A 21,223-nucleotide genomic window follows, 5' to 3' on the forward strand; every position below is an offset into this window, starting at 1 on the left:
CTTGTTAATGGGAGTAATCCATCCAGTTCCACGATCGGAACAGGGACAGGGGTTTTACTCAAATCTGTTTGTGGTTCCCAAAAAAGAGGGAACTTTCAGACCAATCCTGGACTTAAAGATCCTAAACAAATTCCTAAGAGTTCCATCGTTCAAGATGGAGACTATTCGGACAATTTTACCTATGATCCAAGAGGGTCAGTACATGACCACTGTAGATTTAAAAGATGCTTACCTGCACATACCGATTCACAAAGATCATTACCGGTACCTAAGGTTTGCCTTCCTAGACAGGCATTACCAGTTTGTGGCTCTTCCATTCGGATTGGCTACAGCTCCAAGAATCTTCACAAAGGTTCTGGGTGCTCTTCTGGCGGTACTAAGACTGCGGGGAATCTCGGTAGCTCCATACCTAGACGACATTCTGATACAAGCTTCAAGCTTTCAAACTGCCAAATCTCATACAGAGTTAGTGCTGGCATTTCTAAGGTCACATGGATGGAAGGTGAACGAAAAGAAAAGTTCACTCGTTCCACTCACAAGAGTTCCCTTCCTGGGGACTCTTATAGATTCTGTAGAAATGAAGATTTACCTGACAGAGGACAGGCTAACAAGACTTCAAAGTGCTTGCCGCACCCTTCATTCCATTCAACACCCGTCAGTGGCTCAATGTATGGAGGTAATCGGCTTAATGGTAGCGGCAATGGACATAGTACCCTTTGCACGCTTACACCTCAGACCACTGCAACTGTGCATGCTAGGTCAGTGGAATGGGGATTACTCAGACTTATCCCCTTCTCTGAATCTGGATCAAGAGACCAGAAATTCTCTTCTATGGTGGCTTTCTCGGCCACACCTGTCCAGGGGGATGCCATTCAGCAGACCAGACTGGACAATTGTAACAACAGACGCCAGCCTTCTAGGTTGGGGTGCCGTCTGGAATTCCCTGAAGGCTCAGGGACTATGGAGTCAGGAGGAGAGTCTCCTGCCAATAAACATTCTGGAATTGAGAGCAGTTCTCAATGCCCTCCTGGCTTGGCCCCAGTTGACAACTCGGGGGTTCATCAGGTTTCAGTCGGACAACATCACGACTGTAGCTTACATCAACCATCAGGGAGGGACAAGAAGCTCCCTAGCTATGATGGAAGTATCAAAGATAATTCGCTGGGCAGAGTCTCACTCTTGCCACCTGTCAGCAATCCACATCCCGGGAGTGGAGAACTGGGAGGCGGATTTCTTAAGTCGTCAGACTTTTCATCCGGGGGAGTGGGAACTTCATCCGGAGGTCTTTGCCCAAATACTTCGACGTTGGGGCAAACCAGAGATAGATCTCATGGCGTCTCGACAGAACGCCAAGCTTCCTCGTTACGGGTCCAGATCCAGGGATCCAGGAGCAGTCCTGATAGATGCTCTGACAGCACCTTGGGACTTCAGGATGGCTTACGTGTTTCCACCCTTCCCGTTGCTTCCTCGATTGATAGCCAGAATCAAACAAGAGAGAGCATCAGTGATTCTAATAGCACCTGCGTGGCCACGCAGGACTTGGTATGCAGACCTGGTGGACATGTCATCCTGTCCGCCTTGGTCTCTACCTCTGAAACAGGACCTTCTGATACAGGGTCCCTTCAAACATCAAAATCTAACTTCTCTGAAGCTGACTGCTTGGAAATTGAACGCTTGATTTTATCAAGACGTGGGTTTTCTGAGTCAGTTATTAATACCTTAATACAGGCTAGGAAACCTGTTACCAGAAAGATTTACCATAAGATATGGCGTAAATACCTACATTGGTGTGAATCCAAAGGTTACTCTTGGAGTAAGGTTAGGATTCCTAGGATATTGTCTTTTCTACAAGAAGGTTTAGAAAAGGGTTTATCTGCTAGTTCATTAAAGGGACAGATCTCAGCTCTGTCCATTCTGTTACACAAACGTCTGTCAGAAGTTCCTGACGTCCAGGCTTTTTGTCAGGCTTTGGCCAGGATTAAGCCTGTGTTTAAAACTGTTGCTCCACCATGGAGTTTAAACCTTGTTATTAATGTTTTACAGGGCGTTCCGTTTGAACCCCTTCATTCCATTGATATAAAGTTGTTATCTTGGAAAGTTCTATTTTTAATGGCTATTTCCTCGGCTCGAAGAGTCTCTGAATTATCAGCCTTACATTGTGATTCTCCTTATTTGATTTTTCATTCGGATAAGGTAGTCCTGCGTACTAAACCTGGGTTCTTACCTAAGGTAGTTACTAACAGGAATATCAATCAAGAGATTGTTGTTCCTTCTTTATGCCCAAATCCTTCTTCAAAGAAGGAACGTCTACTGCACAACCTGGATGTAGTCCGGGCTCTAAAATTTTACTTGCAGGCAACTAAGGAATTCCGACAAACGTCTTCTCTGTTTGTCATTTACTCTGGGCAGAGGAGAGGTCAAAAAGCTTCCGCTACCTCTCTTTCTTTTTGGCTTCGTAGCATAATTCGTTTAGCTTATGAGACTGCTGGACAGCAGCCCCCTGAAAGAATTACAGCTCATTCTACTAGAGCTGTGGCTTCCACTTGGGCCTTCAAGAATGAGGCCTCTGTTGAACAGATTTGCAAGGCTGCAACTTGGTCTTCGCTTCATACCTTTTCCAAATTTTACAAATTTGACACCTTTGCTTCATCGGAGGCTATTTTTGGGAGAAAGGTTCTTCAGGCAGTGGTTCCTTCTGTATAAAGAGCCTGCCTATCCCTCCCGTCATCCGTGTACTTTTGCTTTGGTATTGGTATCCCAGAAGTAATGATGACCCGTGGACTGATCACACTTAACAGAAGAAAACATAATTTATGCTTACCTGATAAATTCCTTTCTTCTGTAGTGTGATCAGTCCACGGCCCGCCCTGTTTTTAAGGCAGGTAAATATTTTTTTAATTTATACTCCAGTCACCACTTCACCCTTGGCTTTTCCTTTCTCGTTGGTCCTTGGTCGAATGACTGGGAGTGACGTAGAGGGGAGGAGCTATATGCAGCTCTGCTGGGTGAATCCTCTTGCACTTCCTGTAGGGGAGCAGTTAATATCCCAGAAGTAATGATGACCTGTGGACTGATCACACTACAGAAGAAAGGAATTTATCAGGTAAGCATAAATTATGTTTTCCACTCAAGCGATGGTGTTTACTTTCAACTTGTAATATGAGCGGAAAACCTGATGCGCTTAAACACCAGCGATAAGCCTTTTTTTGCTTGCATATAACTGTTAGAGATCCACTCTTAATCTGGCCCTTAATAGGCAATAAAGAAATACATTACTTTAACCCCTTAACGACCAACAACGTACAGGGTACGTCCTACAAAAAACGGTCGTTAACGACCAAGGACGTACCCTGTATGTCGTTGGTGTTTTCAAGCGGTGGAAGCAATCCTGATCGCTTCCATCCGCTTTCATGTTATTGCAGTGATGCCTTGATATTGAGGCATCCTGCAATAAAAAAATTTAGCCATCCGAATCAGAGAGAGCCACTCTGTGGCCCTCTCTGCATCGGTCATCGATGGTCACGATCGTTGGTGGGTGGGAGCTGTTGCAGGGAGGTGGGTGGGTGGCTATCGATGGGGGGATGTGCATAAGAGGGGGGCGGGATCACGTGTGGGGCCACCAGGAGCGTGCACGGGTGCATGTGTGTGCACGGGGGCGGGAGCGCTACACTATGGCACAATTTGCTTAGATAAGGTGGGAGAGAGGAGGGGGGAATTTTCTCCAACATAGGTGTGTCCGGTCCACGGCGTCATCCTTACTTGTGGGATATTCTCTTCCCCAACAGGAAATGGCAAAGAGCCCAGCAAAGCTGGTCACATGATCCCTCCTAGGCTCCGCCTACCCCAGTCATTCTCTTTGCCGTTGTACAGGCAACATCTCCACGGAGATGGCTTAGAGTTTTTTAGTGTTTAACTGTGGTTTTTATTATTCAATCAAGAGTTTGTTATTTTGAAATAGTGCTGGTATGTACTATTTACTCAGAAACAGAAAAGAGATGAAGATTTCTGTTTGTATGAGGAAAATGATTTTAGCAACCGTAACTAAAATCCATGGCTGTTCCACACAGGACTGTTGAGAGCAATTAACTTCAGTTGGGGGAACAGTGTGCAGTCTCTTGCTGCTTGAGGTATGACACATTCTAACAAGACGATGTAATGCTGGAAGCTGTCATTTTCCCTATGGGATCCGGTAAGCCATGTTTATTACGATCGTAAATAAGGGCTTCACAAGGGCTTATTAAGACTTTAGACTTTTCTGGGCTAAATCGATTCATTATTAACACATATTTAGCCTTGAGGAATCATTTTATCTGGGTATTTTGATATAATAATATCGGCAGGCACTGTATTAGACACCTTATTTCTTAGGGGCTTTCCCAAAGCATAAGCAGAGCCTCATTTTCGCGCCGGTGTGGCGCACTTGTTTTTGAGAGGCATGGCATGCAGTCGCATGTGAGAGGAGCTCTGATACTTAGAAAAGACTTTCTGAAGGCGTCATTTGGTATCGTATTCCCCTTTGGGTTTGGTTGGGTCTCAGCAAAGCAGATACCAGGGACTGTAAAGGGGTTAAAGTTTTAAAACGGCTCCGGTTCCGTTATTTTAAGGGTTAAAGCTTCCAAATTTGGTGTGCAATACTTTTAAGGCTTTAAGACACTGTGGTGAAAATTTGGTGAATTTTGAACAATTCCTTCATGTTTTTTCGCAATTGCAGTAACAAAGTGTGTTCAGTTTAAAATTTAAAGTGACAGTAACGGTTTTATTTTAAAACGTTTTTTGTACTTTCTTATCAAGTTTATGCCTGTTTAACATGTCTGAACTACCAGATAGACTGTGTTCTGAATGTGGGGAAGCCAGAATTCCTATTCATTTAAATAAATGTGATTTATGTGATAATGACAATGATGCCCAAGATGATTCCTCAAGTGAGGGGAGTAAGCATGGTACTGCATCATTCCCTCCTTCGTCTACACGAGTCTTGCCCACTCAGGAGGCCCCTAGTACATCTAGCGCGCCAATACTCCTTACTATGCAACAATTAACGGCTGTAATGGATAATTCTGTCAAAAACATTTTAGCCAAAATGAACCCTTGTCAGCGTAAGCGTGGCTGCTCTGTTTTAGTTACTGAAGAGCATGACGACGCTGATATTAATATCTCTGAAGGGCCCCTAACCCAATCTGAGGGGGCCAGGGAGGTTTTGTCTGAGGGAGAAATTACTGATTCAGGGAACATTTCTCAACAGGCTGAACCTGATGTGATTGCATTTAAATTTAAGTTGGAACATCTCCGCATTTTGCTTAAGGAGGTATTATCCACTCTGGATGATTGTGAAAAGTTGGTCATCCCAGAGAAACTATGTAAAATGGACAAGTTCCTAGAGGTGCCGGGGCTCCCAGAAGCTTTTCCTATACCCAAGCGGGTGGCGGACATTGTTAATAAAGAATGGGAAAGGCCCGGTATTCCTTTCGTCCCTCCCCCCATATTTAAAAAATTGTTTCCTATGATCGACCCCAGAAAGGACTTATGGCAGACAGTCCCCAAGGTCGAGGGAGCGGTTTCTACTTTAAACAAACGCACCACTATACCCATAGAGGATAGTTGTGCTTTCAAAGATCCTATGGATAAAAAATTAGAAGGTTTGCTTAAAAAGATGTTTGTTCAGCAGGGTTACCTTCTACAACCAATTTCATGCATTGTCCCTGTCACTACAGCCGCATGTTTCTGGTTTGATGAACTGATAAAGGCGCTCGATAGTGATTCTCCTCCTTATGAGGAGATTATGGACAGAATCAATGCTCTCAAATTGGCTAATTCTTTCACCCTAGACGCCACTTTGCAATTGGCTAGGTTAGCGGCTAAGAATTCTGGGTTTGCTATTGTGGCGCGCAGAGCGCTTTGGTTGAAATCTTGGTCGGCTGATGCGTCTTCCAAGAACAAGCTACTAAACATTCCTTTCAAGGGGAAAACGCTGTTTGGCCCTGACTTGAAAGAGATTATCTCTGATATCACTGGGGGTAAGGGCCACGCCCTTCCTCAGGATCGGCCTTTCAAGGCAAAAAATAGACCTAATTTTCGTCCCTTTCGTAAAAACGGACCAGCCCAAAGTGCTACGTCCTCTAAGCAAGAGGGTAATACTTCTCAAGCCAAGCCAGCTTGGAGACCAATGCAAGGCTGGAACAAGGGAAAGCAGGCCAAGAAACCTGCCACTGCTACCAAGACAGCATGAAATATTGGCCCCCGATCCGGGACCGGATCTGGTGGGGGGCAGACTCTCTCTCTTCGCTCAGGCTTGGGCAAGAGATGTTCTGGATCCTTGGGCGCTAGAAATAGTCTCCCAGGGTTATCTTCTGGAATTCAAGGGACTTCCCCCAAGGGGGAGGTTCCACAGGTCTCAGTTGTCTTCAGACCACATAAAAAGACAGGCGTTCTTACATTGTGTAGAAGACCTGTTAAAAATGGGAGTGATTCATCCTGTTCCATTAAGAGAACAAGGGATGGGGTTCTACTCCAATCTGTTCATAGTTCCCAAAAAAGAGGGAACGTTCAGACCAATCTTAGATCTCAAGATCTTAAACAAGTTTCTCAAGGTTCCATCGTTCAAGATGGAAACCATTCGAACTATTCTTCCTTCCATCCAGGAAGGTCAATTCATGACCACGGTGGATTTAAAGGATGCGTATCTACATATTCCTATCCACAAGGAACATCATCGGTTCCTAAGGTTCGCATTCCTGGACAAACATTACCAGTTCGTGGCGCTTCCTTTCGGATTAGCCACTGCTCCAAGGATTTTCACAAAGGTACTAGGGTCCCTTCTAGCGGTGCTAAGACCAAGGGGCATTGCAGTAGTACCTTACCTGGACGACATTCTGATTCAAGCGTCGTCCCTTCCTCAAGCAAAGGCTCACACGGACATCGTCCTGGCCTTTCTCAGATCTCACGGCTGGAAAGTGAACGTGGAAAAGAGTTCTCTATCCCCGTCAACAAGGGTTCCCTTCTTGGGAACAATTATAGACTCCTTAGAAATGAGGATTTTTCTAACAGAGGCCAGAAAAACAAAACTTCTAGACTCTTGTCGGATACTTCATTCCATTCCTCTTCCTTCCATAGCTCAGTGCATGGAAGTGATCGGGTTGATGGTAGCGGCAATGGACATAGTTCCTTTTGCGCGCATTCATCTAAGACCATTACAACTGTGCATGCTCAGTCAGTGGAATGGGGACTATACAGACTTGTCTCCAAAGATACAAGTAAATCAGAGGACCAGAGACTCACTCCGTTGGTGGCTGTCCCTGGACAACCTGTCACAAGGGATGACATTCCGCAGACCAGAGTGGGTCATTGTCACGACCGACGCCAGTCTGATGGGCTGGGGCGCGGTCTGGGGATCCCTGAAAGCTCAGGGTCTTTGGTCTCGGGAAGAATCTCTTCTACCGATAAATATTCTGGAACTGAGAGCGATATTCAATGCTCTCAAGGCTTGGCCTCAGCTAGCGAGGACCAAGTTCATACGGTTTCAATCAGACAACATGACGACTGTTGCGTACATCAACCATCAGGGGGGAACAAGGAGTTCCCTAGCGATGGAAGAAGTGACCAAAATCATTCTATGGGCGGAGTCTCACTCCTGCCACCTGTCTGCTATCCACATCCCAGGAGTGGAAAATTGGGAAGCGGATTTTCTGAGTCGTCAGACATTGCATCCGGGGGAGTGGGAACTCCATCCGGAAATCTTTGCCCAAGTCACTCAGCTGTGGGGCATTCCAGACATGGATCTAATGGCCTCTCGTCAGAACTTCAAAGTTCCTTGCTACGGGTCCAGATCCAGGGATCCCAAGGCGGCTCTAGTGGATGCACTAGTAGCACCTTGGACCTTCAAACTAGCTTATGTGTTCCCGCCGTTTCCTCTCATCCCCAGGCTGGTAGCCAGGATCAATCAGGAGAGGGCGTCGGTGATCTTGATAGCTCCTGCGTGGCCACGCAGGACTTGGTATGCAGATCTGGTGAATATGTCATCGGCTCCACCTTGGAAGCTACCTTTGAGACGAGACCTTCTTGTTCAGGGTCCGTTCGAACATCCGAATCTGGTTTCACTCCAGCTGACTGCTTGGAGATTGAACGCTTGATTTTATCGAAGCGAGGATTCTCAGATTCTGTTATCGATACTCTTGTTCAGGCCAGAAAGCCTGTAACTAGAAAGATTTACCACAAGATTTGGAAAAAATATATCTGTTGGTGTGAATCTAAAGGATTCCCTTGGGACAAGGTTAAGATTCCTAGGATTCTATCCTTCCTTCAAGAAGGATTGGAAAAAGGATTATCTGCAAGTTCCCTGAAGGGACAGATTTCCGCCTTGTCGGTGTTACTTCACAAAAAGCTGGCAGCTGTGCCAGATATTCAAGCCTTTGTTCAGGCTCTGGTTAGAATCAAGCCTGTTTACAAACCTTTGACTCCTCCTTGGAGTCTCAATTTAGTTCTTTCAGTTCTTCAGGGGGTTCCGTTTGAACCCTTGCATTCCGTTGATATTAAATTATTATCTTGGAAAGTTTTGTTTTTGGTTGCAATTTCTTCTGCTAGAAGAGTTTCAGAATTATCTGCTCTGCAGTGTTCTCCTCCTTATCTGGTGTTCCATGCAGATAAGGTGGTTTTGCGTACTAAACCTGGTTTTCTTCCGAAAGTTGTTTCTAACAAAAACATTAACCAGGAGATTATCGTACCTTCTCTGTGTCCGAAACCAGTTTCAAAGAAGGAACGTTTGTTGCACAATTTGGATGTTGTTTGCGCTCTAAAATTCTATTTAGATGCTACAAAGGATTTTAGACAAACATCTTCCTTGTTTGTTGTTTATTCCGGTAAAAGGAGAGGTCAAAAAGCAACTTCTACCTCTCTCTCTTTTTGGATTAAAAGCATCATCAGATTGGCTTACGAGACTGCCGGACGGCAGCCTCCCGAAAGAATCACAGCTCATTCCACTAGGGCTGTGGCTTCCACATGGGCCTTCAAGAACGAGGCTTCTGTTGATCAGATATGTAGGGCAGCGACTTGGTCTTCACTGCACACTTTTACCAAATTTTACAAGTTTGATACTTTTGCTTCTTCTGAGGCTATTTTTGGGAGAAAGGTTTTGCAAGCCGTGGTGCCTTCCATTTAGGTGACCTGATTTGCTCCCTCCCTTCATCCGTGTCCTAAAGCTTTGGTATTGGTTCCCACAAGTAAGGATGACGCCGTGGACCGGACACACCTATGTTGGAGAAAACAGAATTTATGTTTACCTGATAAATTACTTTCTCCAACGGTGTGTCCGGTCCACGGCCCGCCCTGGTTTTTTTAATCAGGTCTGATATTTTATTTTCTTTAACTACAGTCACCACGGTACCATATGGTTTCTCCTATGCAAATATTCCTCCTTAACGTCGGTCGAATGACTGGGGTAGGCGGAGCCTAGGAGGGATCATGTGACCAGCTTTGCTGGGCTCTTTGCCATTTCCTGTTGGGGAAGAGAATATCCCACAAGTAAGGATGACGCCGTGGACCGGACACACCGTTGGAGAAAGTAATTTATCAGGTAAACATAAATTCTGTTTTTATCTAAGGGATCTGGGAGGGGGTGGGGGGTTGGTTATTGAGGGGGGGGCAGCTACACTACAGAAAAATATTTTAAAATTAAAAAAAATACCATATTTTATGGCAAACTGGGTACTGGCGCACAATGAGGTAGAGGGGGAGAGTTAGAGAGTTGTTTCGTGGGGGATCAGGGAGGTTGGGGGTTAACGGGGATCCTACTCAGCAGAATATGTTTTTTTTTTTTTTTTTTAAATAAATAAAAAAAAACAAAGTAAACCAAACTTTTATTTTAGTACTGGCAGACGCGGGGACAATTGTGGGGTGGGGGAGGGAAGAGAGCTGTTTGGGAGCGATCAGGGGGTGGGATGTGTCAGGTGGGAGGCTGATCTCTACACTAAAGCTAAAATAAACCCTGCAAGCTCCCTACAAGCAACCTAATTAACCCCTTCACTGCTGGGATTAATAGGGATTAGGTTTCTCACTGATATTATTTACAAACAGCTTGTGCAATTATGGCACAAATGGTTGTAAATGCTTCTCTGGGATCCCCTTTTTCAGAAATAGCAGACATATATGGCTTTGGCGTTGCTTTTTGGTAATTAGAAAGCAGCTAAATGCAGCTGCGCACCACACGTGTATTATGCCCAGCAGTGAAGGGATTAATTAGGCAGCTTGTAGGGTTAATTTTACCTTTATTGTAGTGTAATAGACAACCCAAAGTATTGATCTAGGCCCATTTTAGTATATTTCATGCCACCATTTCACCGCCAAAAGCGATCAAATAAAAAAAAAAAAAAATGCTCACTTTTTCACAAACTTTAGGTTTCACACTGAAATTATTTACAAACAGCTTGTGCAATTATGGCACAAATGGTTGTCAATGCTTCTCTGGGAAATAGCAGACATATATGGCTTTAGCATTGCTTTTTGGTAATTAGAAGGCTGCTAAATGCCGCTGCGCACCACACTTGTATTATGCCCAGCAGTGAAAGGGTTAATTAGGTAGCTTGTAGGGTTAATTTTAGCTTTAGGGTAGAGATCAGCCTCCCACCTGACACATCCCACCCCCTGATCCCTCCCTGACCCCTCTCTTCCCTCCCCCACCCCACAATTGTCCCCGCCATCTTAAGTACTGGCAGAAAAAAAAAATATATTCTGCTGTGTAAGATCCCCCCTTAGCCCCCAACCTCTCTGATCCCCCCAAACAGCTCTCTAACTCTCCCCCTTATTGTCCGCCATCTTGGGTACTGGCAGCTGTCTGCCAGTACCCAGTTTGTATACAAATGTAAAAAAAAAATATTTTATTTTATTATTATTTATTTTTCTGTAGTGTAGCTTCCCCCCCCTCAATAACCAACCCCCTCCCAGATCCCTTAGATCGAAAATACCTCTCTCCCTCCTTCCTTTTCCTGTTTTATAGTGTAGGGCTCCCACCCGCTCCCGCGCCGGGCACGCTCCCACCACTGTGCACGTGCCCAGACTCGTGTGTGTGATCCTGCCCCCGCTGACGTCTTTGCCCCCAGCGATGGCCGCCCACCCGCCTCCCTGCAGCAGCTCCCACCCACCAACGATCGCACCATCGCTGGCCGATGCAGAGAGGGCCACAGAGCTTTCTCTGCATCGGTATTTGAAAAAAGGTATTGCAGTGATGCCTCAATATGGAGGCATCACGGCAATACCTTGAAAACAGCTGGAAGCGATCAGGATCGCTTCCAGCTGCTTTAAACTCCTAACGACATACAGGGTATGTTGCTGGTCTTTAAAGACCAGTTTGTGTAAGATGTACCCTGTACGACGTGAGTCGTTAAAGGGATATGAAACCCAATTTTTTTTCTTTCATGATTCAGATAGAGCATGCGATTTTAAGCAACTTTCTTATTTACTCCTAATATCAAAATTTTCTTCGTTCTCTTAGTATCTTTATTTGAAAAGTAGTAATGTAAGCGTATTGGTATTTGGTTCAGCACCTGGTTATCACTTGCTGGTTATCAGCAGGCACTACCCAGGTGCTTAAACAAAAAATGGGCTGGCTCCTACGCTTACATTCCTGCTTTTTCAAATAAAGATAGCGAGAGAACAAAGACAAATGTATAATAGGAGTAAAATAGAAAGTTGCTTAAAATTGCATGCTCTATCTGAATCATGAAAGAAAAGAATTGGGTTTCGTGTCCCTTTTAAAACAACTTTCCATATTACTTTTATTCATCTAATTTTGTTTCTTTTTCTTGGTATCCTTTGTTGTAATGCACACCTAGGTAGGCTCAGGAGCAGCAATGCATTACTGGGAGCCTGCTGCTGATTGGTGGCTGCACATATATGTCTCTTGTTATTGGTTCAGCATATATATTTAGCTAGCTCCCAGTAGTGCATTAGCACTCCCTCAAGAAAGCATACCAAGTGAATGAAAAAAATTTGATAATAGAAGTAGACTGAAACGTTGTTTAAAATTGTATGTTAAATGGGAATCATGAAAGAGAAAATTTTGGGGTTTCTTGTCACTTTTTAAAGTTTAAAATTTTTTTTTGACATATGTAAATGCTGCTGTTTCATATACCTTTTGGTCACAGTGTGCCTTTAATGTTTTGCCCTTGTGTTATAAACAAAAATGAACACCTGAAATTACATTTTATCTGCAAAGTGACAATGTTAATGTTTTCATAAAACATAAAGGGTTTACATTATAAACTGACTTAAAGGGATAATAAACCCAAATGTTTCCTTTCATGATTCAGATAGAGCATGCAATTTTAATTAACTTTCTAATTTACTCCTACTATAAATTTTTCTTCGTTTTTTTGCTATCTTTATTTTAGAAGCTAGAATTTAAAGCTTAGGAGCCAGCCCATTTTAGGTTTAGCACCCTGGATAGTGCTTGCTTATTGGTGGCTACATTTAGCAAACCAATAAGCAAGCATAACCCAGGTTCTAAACCAAAAATGGGCCGGCTTTTAAGCTATACATTCATGCTTTTTAAATAAAGATTGCAAAAGAACGAAGACAAATTGATAATAGGAGTAAATTAGAAAGCTGCTTAAAGGGACAGTCTACACCAGAATTTTTATTCTTTTAAAAGATAGATAATCCCTTTATTACCCATTTCCCAGTTTTGCATAACCAACACAGTTATAATAATATAATTTTAACCTTGTATCTTGTATCTAAGCCTCTGCAAACTGCTCCTTTTTTCAGTTCTTTTGACAGACTTGCAGTCTAGCCAATCAGTGTCTGCTCCCAGATAACTTCTCGTGCACGAGCACAGTGTTATCTATATGAAATACGTGAACTAACACCCTCTAGTGGTGAAAAACTGTTAAAATGCAGTCTGAAAGAGGTGAGCTTCAAGGTCTAAGAAATTAGCATATGAACCTCCTAGGTTAAGCTTTCAACTAAGAATACCAAGAGAACAAAGCAAAATTGGTGATAAAAGTAAATTGGAAAATTGTTTAAAATGACATGCTCTATCTGAATCATGAACGTTTATTTTGGCCTAGACTGTCCCTTTAAAATGACATGCTTTATCTGAATCATGAATTTTTTTTGTGGGTTTAGTGTCCCTTTAAAGGGCTAGGAAAGTCAAAATTAAACTTGCATGATTCACATAGAGCATATCATTTTAAGCCACTTTTAAATTCACTTCTATTTTCAAATGTGCTTCATTCTCTTTGTATCCTTTGTTGAACAAGAATATGCAAATATCATACACCAGTGGGAGCTGCTGTTAATTGGTGCCTGCACACATTTGTCTCTTGTGATTGGCTAACTAGATGTGTTCAGCTAGCTGCCATTAGTGCAGTGCTGTTCCTTCAGAAATAAATAACAAGAGAATGAAGCAAATTTGATCATAAAGTAAACTTGAAAGCTGTTTAAAATTGTATGTTCTGTCTGAATCATAAAAGAAAATGTTAGGGTTTACTGTCCCTTTAAGTGTTTGCCTATTAATATAATCCTTACAGCTATTATGTTTGCTAGTACTAGAGAAGCAGAATATCTAATATAAGAAAATAATCATGTTTGTAGCAGTATTATTTCTGGTATAAGACATCTAGATTGGTCTCTAAATATTTATATATATTATTTTTAGTCACAGATAATGAATTGGGGACTGGAATAGAAGATCATATTGAAGACCGAAGCAGTTCCAGACATGTTTATGACGACAGCCTTGTGCTAGGAATCTATATTCACCGCTCTGATAAGTTAAAAATTGACATTATGAGTTCTTACCCTGTAGTAAAAATTCATGTTTTTGATCAAAGCACTGGAAACTATGTCAGGAAAGAGAACAGGTAACTGGTTTATTTTAATCTCTTAGCAATTATTGAGCAGTTGGTACTTAAACCTAGGTCTTTTGATCTATACAATGAAGCAAATACCTACACGCTATCCCCAAGCTTATATGAGAAGAGAGGTTTTAGTGCCATATTTTGGCCAGAGCATGTAATCAGACCTGCCCACATAACAAGCCCCATAGGCGAGTCCTATCCTAATATATTTAAACAGGCAATGCATTTAAAAGGAATTAAACTGTGTGCACATACCATGATTATGCTTGAAACATCTGTAAAGCTATAATTATTGTGTAATTCCACTCAGTGGGATTAAAATCCTTTTTGCCCCTGAGTCAGTTTTTCCAAAACCCAGTCACATGCCGTGGTGCAAGTGCTTAGATCAGAACGAAGTTCCGATGTAAAAACTTGCTGGAAAATTTAAATCACGCGGTCATCAATGCGATCACTGGATTTTAAGGCCGGAATCTGATCATGGGGGATCTTCCTATGCTGCTAGGCACACCACCCAACCTGATTTTTCACTGTGCAAAAAGGGGAGGATACAGGACGCTATATAAGGTAGAATGTTCCATGCCATCCTAACGACTTTAAAGAACAGCGCTGTTCCATGATGTCCTAACGGTGTCTAGAGGTTAACAAGCCAGATATACAGGGAAAATAATCAGCTCATTAGCAACCATGGTTACTAACATGCGCTCACCTATCAGCTGATTATTTCACCTGTGCTCTAGTTAAGATATAATGAATATCTGGTCTTTTAAGGTCCTGAAGACTGTAAAACACTGCCCTAAGTTGTAGTAGTGGTTTTGCATGAATGCTTTTAACTATGTTATACATTGTGCAAACACTGCTGCCATCTAGTGCTCAAAAGTATTAAAGCATTCTTGCAAAACTACAGTACAGTTCTCTAGATGTGTGCAAGCTATTTACTTAGGTTTTCTGTTTAAAGGGATAGGAAAGTCAAAATTAAACTTGCATGATTCAGATAGAGCATGCACTTTTAAGACCCTTTTATATTCACTTCTGTTTTCAAATGTGCTTTGTTCTTTTGGTATCCCTTGTTGAAAAAGAATATGCACATATCATACACTAGTGGGAGCAAACAGCTCATTGATGCTTGCACACATTTGTCTCTTGTGATTGGCTAACTAGATGTGTTCAGCTAGCTGCCATCAGTGCAAGGTTGTTCCTTCAGCAAAGGATAACAAGGGAATGAAGCAAATTTGATAACAGAAATAAATTGTAAAGTTTTTTTAAAATTGTATGTTCTATCAGAATCACAATTTTTTTTTTTTTGGGTGGGGGGGGATTCCTGTCCCTTTAACAGATGACTATGAAAACAAAGTACATTTAATAACAGAAGTAAATTGGAAACTTTGTTTTTTTTAAATTGCATGTTGGGCTTCACCTCCCTTTAACATGAATTGATGTGTATGCATCTGCATTATATATAACTAGTCCTAAAGCCCGTTCACACAGGCCATTTTTTGCAGTACAGCGGTCCCACCCCTTTCTCTCTCTCTCCCCCTCTCTTTTGTGCTCTCTTCCCCTCTCTTTTGTGCGCTCTCCCCCTCTCTTTTGTGCTCTTTTCCCCCTATCTTTTGTGCTCTCTCCCCCTCTCTTTTGCGCTCTCTCTCGCTCCACCCCTCCTTGCTCTCTCTCCCCCCTCTCTTTTGCTCTCTCTCTCCCCCCTCTCTTTTGCTCTCTCTCTCCCCCCTCTCTTTTGCTCTCTCTCCCCCTCTTTTGTGCTCTCTCCCCCTCTTTTGTGCTCTCTCCCCCTCTTTTGCACTCTCCCCCTCTCTTTTGCGCTCTCTCTCCCACCTCTCTTTTGCGCTCTCTCTCCCACCTCTCTTTTGCGCTCTCTCTCCCACCTCTCTTTTGCTCTCTCTATCCCCCCTCTCTTTTGCTCTCTCTCTCCCCCTCTCTTTTGCTCTCTCTCCCCCTCTTTTGCTTTCTCTCCCCCTCTCTTTTGCTCTCTCTCCCCCTCTCTTTTGCGCTCTCTCTCCCCCTCTCTTTTGCATTCTCTCTCTCTTTTGCTCTCTCTCCCCCTCTCTTTTGCTCTCTCTCCCCCTCTCTTTTGCTTTCTCTCCCCCCCTCTTTTGCGTTCTTTCTCTCTCTTTTGCGCTCCATCTCCCCCTCTCTTTTGCGCTCTCTCTCTCCCCCTTCTGCTCTCTCTCTCCTCCTCTTTTGCGCTCTTTCCCCCTCTTTTGCACTCTCTCCCCCTCTCTTTTGCACTCTCTCCCCCTCTCTTTTGCTCTCACTCCACCTCTCTTTTGCTCTCTCTCTCCCCCCTCTTTTGCTTTCTCTCTCCCCCCCTCTCTTTTGCTTTTTCTCTCCCCCCCTCTCTTTTGCTTTCTCTTCCCCTCTCTTTTGCTCTCTCTTCCCCTCTCTTTTGCTCTCTCTCCCCCTCTCTTTTGAGCTCTCTCTCCCCCTCTCTTTTACTCTCTCCCCCCCCCTCTTTTGCGTTCTCTCTCTCTCTCTTTAGCGCCCTCTCCCCCCCCCCTCTTTTGTGCGCTCTCTCTCTCCCCCTCTCTTTTGCGCTCTCTCTCCCCCCTCTCTTTTGTGCTCTCTCTCCCCCCTTTCTTTTACGCTCTCTCTCTCCCCCCTCTCTTTTGCTCTGTCTCTCTCTCCTTTTTTTGCTCTCTCTCTCTCTCTCTCTCTCTCTCTCTCTCTCTCTCCATCCCTCTCTTTTGCTCTTTCTCTCCATCCCTCTCTCCCCCCTCTCTTTTGCTCTGTCTCTCTCCCCTCTCATTTGCTCTCTCTCTCCATCCCTCTCTTTTGCGCTCTCTCTCTCTGCCCCTCTCTATTGCTCTCTCTTCTCCCTCTCTTTTGCTCTTTCCCCTCTATTTTGCTCTCTCTCCCCCCTCTCTTCTGCACTTTCCCCTCTCTTCTGCTCTTTCCCCTCTCTTCTGCTCTTCCCCTCTCTTTAGCTCTTTCCTATCTCTTTTTTGTCTTCCCCCTCTTTCTCTCCCCTCTCTCTCGCGCCGACCGCGCCCGACCACCTCCCGACCATGCCCGGTCACACCCGGCCACGGCCACGCTCCCGCCCGGCCACTCTTACATTCCAGCCCGTCCACGCCCACTTTCGCCGCAAACAGCATGTCAGGTAAGGCCAGATGTGTTTGTCCTTGTGCTGTCTCTACTACGCATGACAGCTTCGGACAAACACACTTGGTCTTTTATATTATAGGATACAAGCACTCCTGATATTGATATCCGTTCTAGGAGCAGAAGAAGCCTTAGTTTTTACTGCATTATTATTATGAGATTCAGGTTGTGTGTTTTTGGTAAAAATTGCACTGATTGTAAAAAAAAATTCTTGTAGAAGTGATGCAGTCTCCTCATTTAATGAACAAGACAAAAATGACTACATTCACCCTCTCATGACACAAGCATATGACTTCAGGAAACTTAAATCTCCAGTTCCCGAATGGGATGAACAAATCATATTTAATGAACGGTTTCCTTATTTCTTGCAAGACAATGAAGACAACCCTAAAGTAATTCTGTTCTTTGAGGTAAGAAATTAATATATTTTGATGTTTAGCAGTGGCTTTATATTACCAGCTTGGCTTTGTAGATTTATCTCTGATGCAGACAATAGTATATTACATCTACATTATTTTCTTGGCATAGACAATAAGGTTTCTCTTGTTAAGTGTATCCAGTCCACGGATCATCATATATTACTTGTGGGATATTCTCCTTCCCAACAGGAAGTTGCAAGAGGATCACCCACAGCAGAGCTGCTATATAGCTCCTCCCCTCACTGCCATATCCAGTCATTCTCTTGCAACTCTCAACAAAGATGGACGTAGTAAGAGGAGAGTGGTGTATTATAGTTAGTTTTTTAACTTCAATCAAAAGTTTGTTATTTCTTTTGTAAGGTGTATCCAGTCCACGGATCATCCATTACTTGTGGGATATTCTCATTCCCAACAGGAAGTTGCAAGAGGACACCCACAGCAGAGCTGTAATATAGCTCCTCCCCTAACTGTCATAGCCAGTCATTCTCTTGCAACTCTCAACAAGCTAGGATGTTGTAGGAGAGAGTGGTTAAATATAGTTAGTTTATTTTCTTCAATCAAAAGTTTGTTATTTTTAAATAGTACCGGAGTTGTGCTATTTTATCTCAGGCAGTAAATAGAAGAAGAATCTGCCTGAGGTTTCTATGATCTTAGCAGGTTGTAACTAAGATCCATTGCTATTCTCACATATGTCTGAGGGAATTACACAGATGAGGTAACTTCAGCGAGAGAATGGCGTGCAGTTTATTCTGCTATCAGGTATGTGCAGTTATAATTTTTTCTAGAGATGGAAAACACTAGAAAATGCTGCTGATACCGGATTAATGTAAGTTAAGCCTGGATACAGTGATTTAATAACGACTGGTATCATGCTTACTCCCAGGGGTAATACCCTTATGATATTGCAATATAAACGTTTGCTGGCATGTTTAATCGTTTTTATATATGCATTGGTGATAAAACTTTATTGGGGCCTAGTTTTTTCTACATGGCTGGCTTAAATTTTGACTAGAAACAGTTTTACTGAGGCTTTCCACTGTTATAGTATAAAAGTTACAGTTGGTGCAGTTAAAATTACAAACTGTGACATCCAGCTTCCCTCAGGAGTCCCCTGTATGCTATAGGACATCTCTAAAGGGCTCAAAGGCTTTCCAAAGTCGTTTATTGGGGAAGGTAGGACCACAGCTTGCTGTGGCAGTTGGTTGTGACTGTTAAAAAACAAAAACAAAAAAAAAAACAAAAAAAACGTCTATTTCGTTTTTTTGATCCGTTTTTTGAACTAAGGGGTTAATCATCCATTTGCAAGTGGATGCAATGCTCTGCTAGCCTATTACATACACTGTAAAAATTTCGTTTGATTTACTGCATTTTTTCACTGTTTTTCAAATTCTGACAAAATTTGTTTCTCTTAAAGGCACAGTACCGTTTTTTATATTTGCTTGTTAACTTGATTTAAAGTGTTTTCCAAGCTTGCTAGTCTCATTGCTAGTCTGTATAAACATGTCTGACATAGAAGAAACTCCTTGTTCATTATGTTTAAAAGCCATGGTGGAACCCCCTCTTAGAATGTGTACCAAATGTACTGATTTCATTTTATGCAATAAAGATCATATTCTGTTTTTAAAAAAATTATCACCAGAGGAATCTGACGAGGGGAAAGTTATGCCGACTAACTCTCCCCACGTGTCAGACCCTTTGACTCCCGCCCAAGGGACTCACGCTCAAATGGCGCCAAGTACATCTAGGGCGCCCATAGCGTTTACTTTACAAGACATGGCGGCAGTCATGGATAATACACTGTCAGCGGTATTAGCCAGACTACCTGAACTTAGAGGTTAGCGAGATAGCTCTGGGGTGAGACAAAATGCAGAGCATACTGACGCTTTAAGAACCATGTCTGATACTGCCTCACAATATGCAGAAGCTGAGGAAGGAGAGCTTCAGTCAGTGGGTGATGTTAATGACTCAGGAAAGATACCTGATTCTAATATTTCTACATTTAAATTTAAGCTTGAACACCTCCGCGTGTTACTTAGGGAGGTTTTAGCTGCTCTGAATAACTGTGATACCATTGCAGTGCCAGAGAAATTTTGTAGACTGGATAAATGCTTTGCAGTGCCGGTGTGTACTGATGTTTTTCCAATACCTAAAAGGTTTACAGAAATTATTAATAAGGAATGGGATAGACCAGGTGTGCCGTTCTCTTCCCCTCCTATTTTTAGAAAAATGTTTTCCAATAGACGCCACCACACGGGACTTATGGCAGACAGTCCCTAAGGTGGAGGGAGCAGTTTCTACTCTAGCAAAGCGTACTACTATCCCTGTCGAGGACAGTTGTGCTTTTTTAGAGCCAATGGATAAAAAATTAGAAGGTTACCTTAAGAAAATATTTATTCAACAAGGTTTTATCCTACAGCCCATTGCATGCATTGCCCCTGTCACTGCTTCTGCGGCGTACTGGTTTGAGTCTCTGGAAGAGGCTTTACAGGTAGAGACTCCATTGGATGACATACTTGGCAAACTTAGAGCACTTAAGCTAGCCAATTATTTTATTTCTGATGCCATTGTTCATTTGAATAAACTAACGGCTAAGAATTCTGGTTTTGCTATACAGGTGCGCAGAGCGCTATGGCTTAAATCATGGTCAGCTGACGTGACTTTAAAATCTAAGCTACTTAACATTCCCTTCAAGGGGCAGACCCTATTCGGGCCTGGTTTGAAGGAGATTATTGCTGATATCACGGGAGGAAAAGGTTGTGCCCTTCCTCAGGACAGGTCCAAATCTAGGGCCAAACAGTCTACTTTTCGTGCCTTTCGAAACTTCAAGGCAGGTGCGGCATCAACTTCCTCTAATAATAAACAAGAGGGAACTTTTGCTCAATCCAAGACGGTCTGGAGACCAAACCAGACCTGGAAAAAAGGTAAGCAGGTCAAAAAGCCTGCTGCTGCCTCTAAGACAGCATGAAGGAACGACCCCCTATACGGTAATGGATCTAGTAGGGGGCAGACTTTCACTCTTCGCCCAGGCGTGGGCAAGAGATGTTCAGGATCCCTGGGCGTTGGAAATTATATCCCAGGGATATCTTCTGGACTTCAAAGCTTCCCCCCCAAAAGGGAGATTTCACCTTTCACAATTATCTGCAAACCAGATAAAGAGTGAGGCATTCTTACACTGTGTACGAGACCTCCTAGTTATGGGAGTGATCCATCCAGTTCCAAAGGAGGAACAGGAACAGGGTTTTTACTCAAATCTGTTTGTGGCTCCCAAAAAAGAGGGAACCTTCAGACCGATTTTGGATCTAAAGATCTTAAACAAATTCCTCAAAGTTCCGTCGTTCAAGATGGAAACTATTCGTACCATCCTACCACTGATCCAGGAGGGTCAATATATGACTACAGTGGATCTAAAGGATGCTTATCTTCACATTCCGATACACAAAGATCATCATCGGTTTCTCAGGTTTGCCTTTCAAGACAGGCATTACCAGTTGTAGCTCTTCCCTTTGGATTAGCTACAGCCCCAAGAATCTTTACAAAGGTTCTAGGGTCGCTTTTGGCGGTCCTAAGGCCGCGGGGCATAGCAGTAGCCCCTTATTTAGACGACATCCTGATACAGGCGCCAAACTTCCAAATTGCCAAGTCTCATACGGACGTAGTACTGGCATTTCTGAGGTCGCATGGGTGGAAAGTGAACGAGGAAAAGTGTTCTCTATCCCCACTCACAAGAGTTTCCTTTCTAGGGACTCTGATAGATTCTGTAGAAATGAAAATTTACCTTGACGGAGTCCAGGTTATCAAAGCTTCTAAATTCCTGTCGGGTTCTTCATTCCATTCCGCGCCCTT

At 43.2% G+C, this 21,223-nt stretch overlaps 1 protein-coding gene across 1 annotated transcript in view; it reads left to right on the forward strand.

Annotated features, from left to right (window-relative positions):
* AHI1 (Abelson helper integration site 1) overlaps positions 1-21,223 on the forward strand; it is a 658,331-nt gene that overhangs the window by 114,816 nt on the left and 522,292 nt on the right. The window contains exons 6-7 of the mRNA XM_053710899.1: positions 13,646-13,850; positions 17,179-17,371. Coding sequence (XP_053566874.1) covers positions 13,646-13,850; positions 17,179-17,371 — 398 coding nt within the window. The remainder of the gene's footprint in view (positions 1-13,645; positions 13,851-17,178; positions 17,372-21,223) is intronic.

The sequence above is a fragment of the Bombina bombina genome, chromosome 4, assembly GCF_027579735.1.
Source record: "Bombina bombina isolate aBomBom1 chromosome 4, aBomBom1.pri, whole genome shotgun sequence".
In the NCBI taxonomy this organism is placed as follows: domain Eukaryota; kingdom Metazoa; phylum Chordata; class Amphibia; order Anura; family Bombinatoridae; genus Bombina; species Bombina bombina.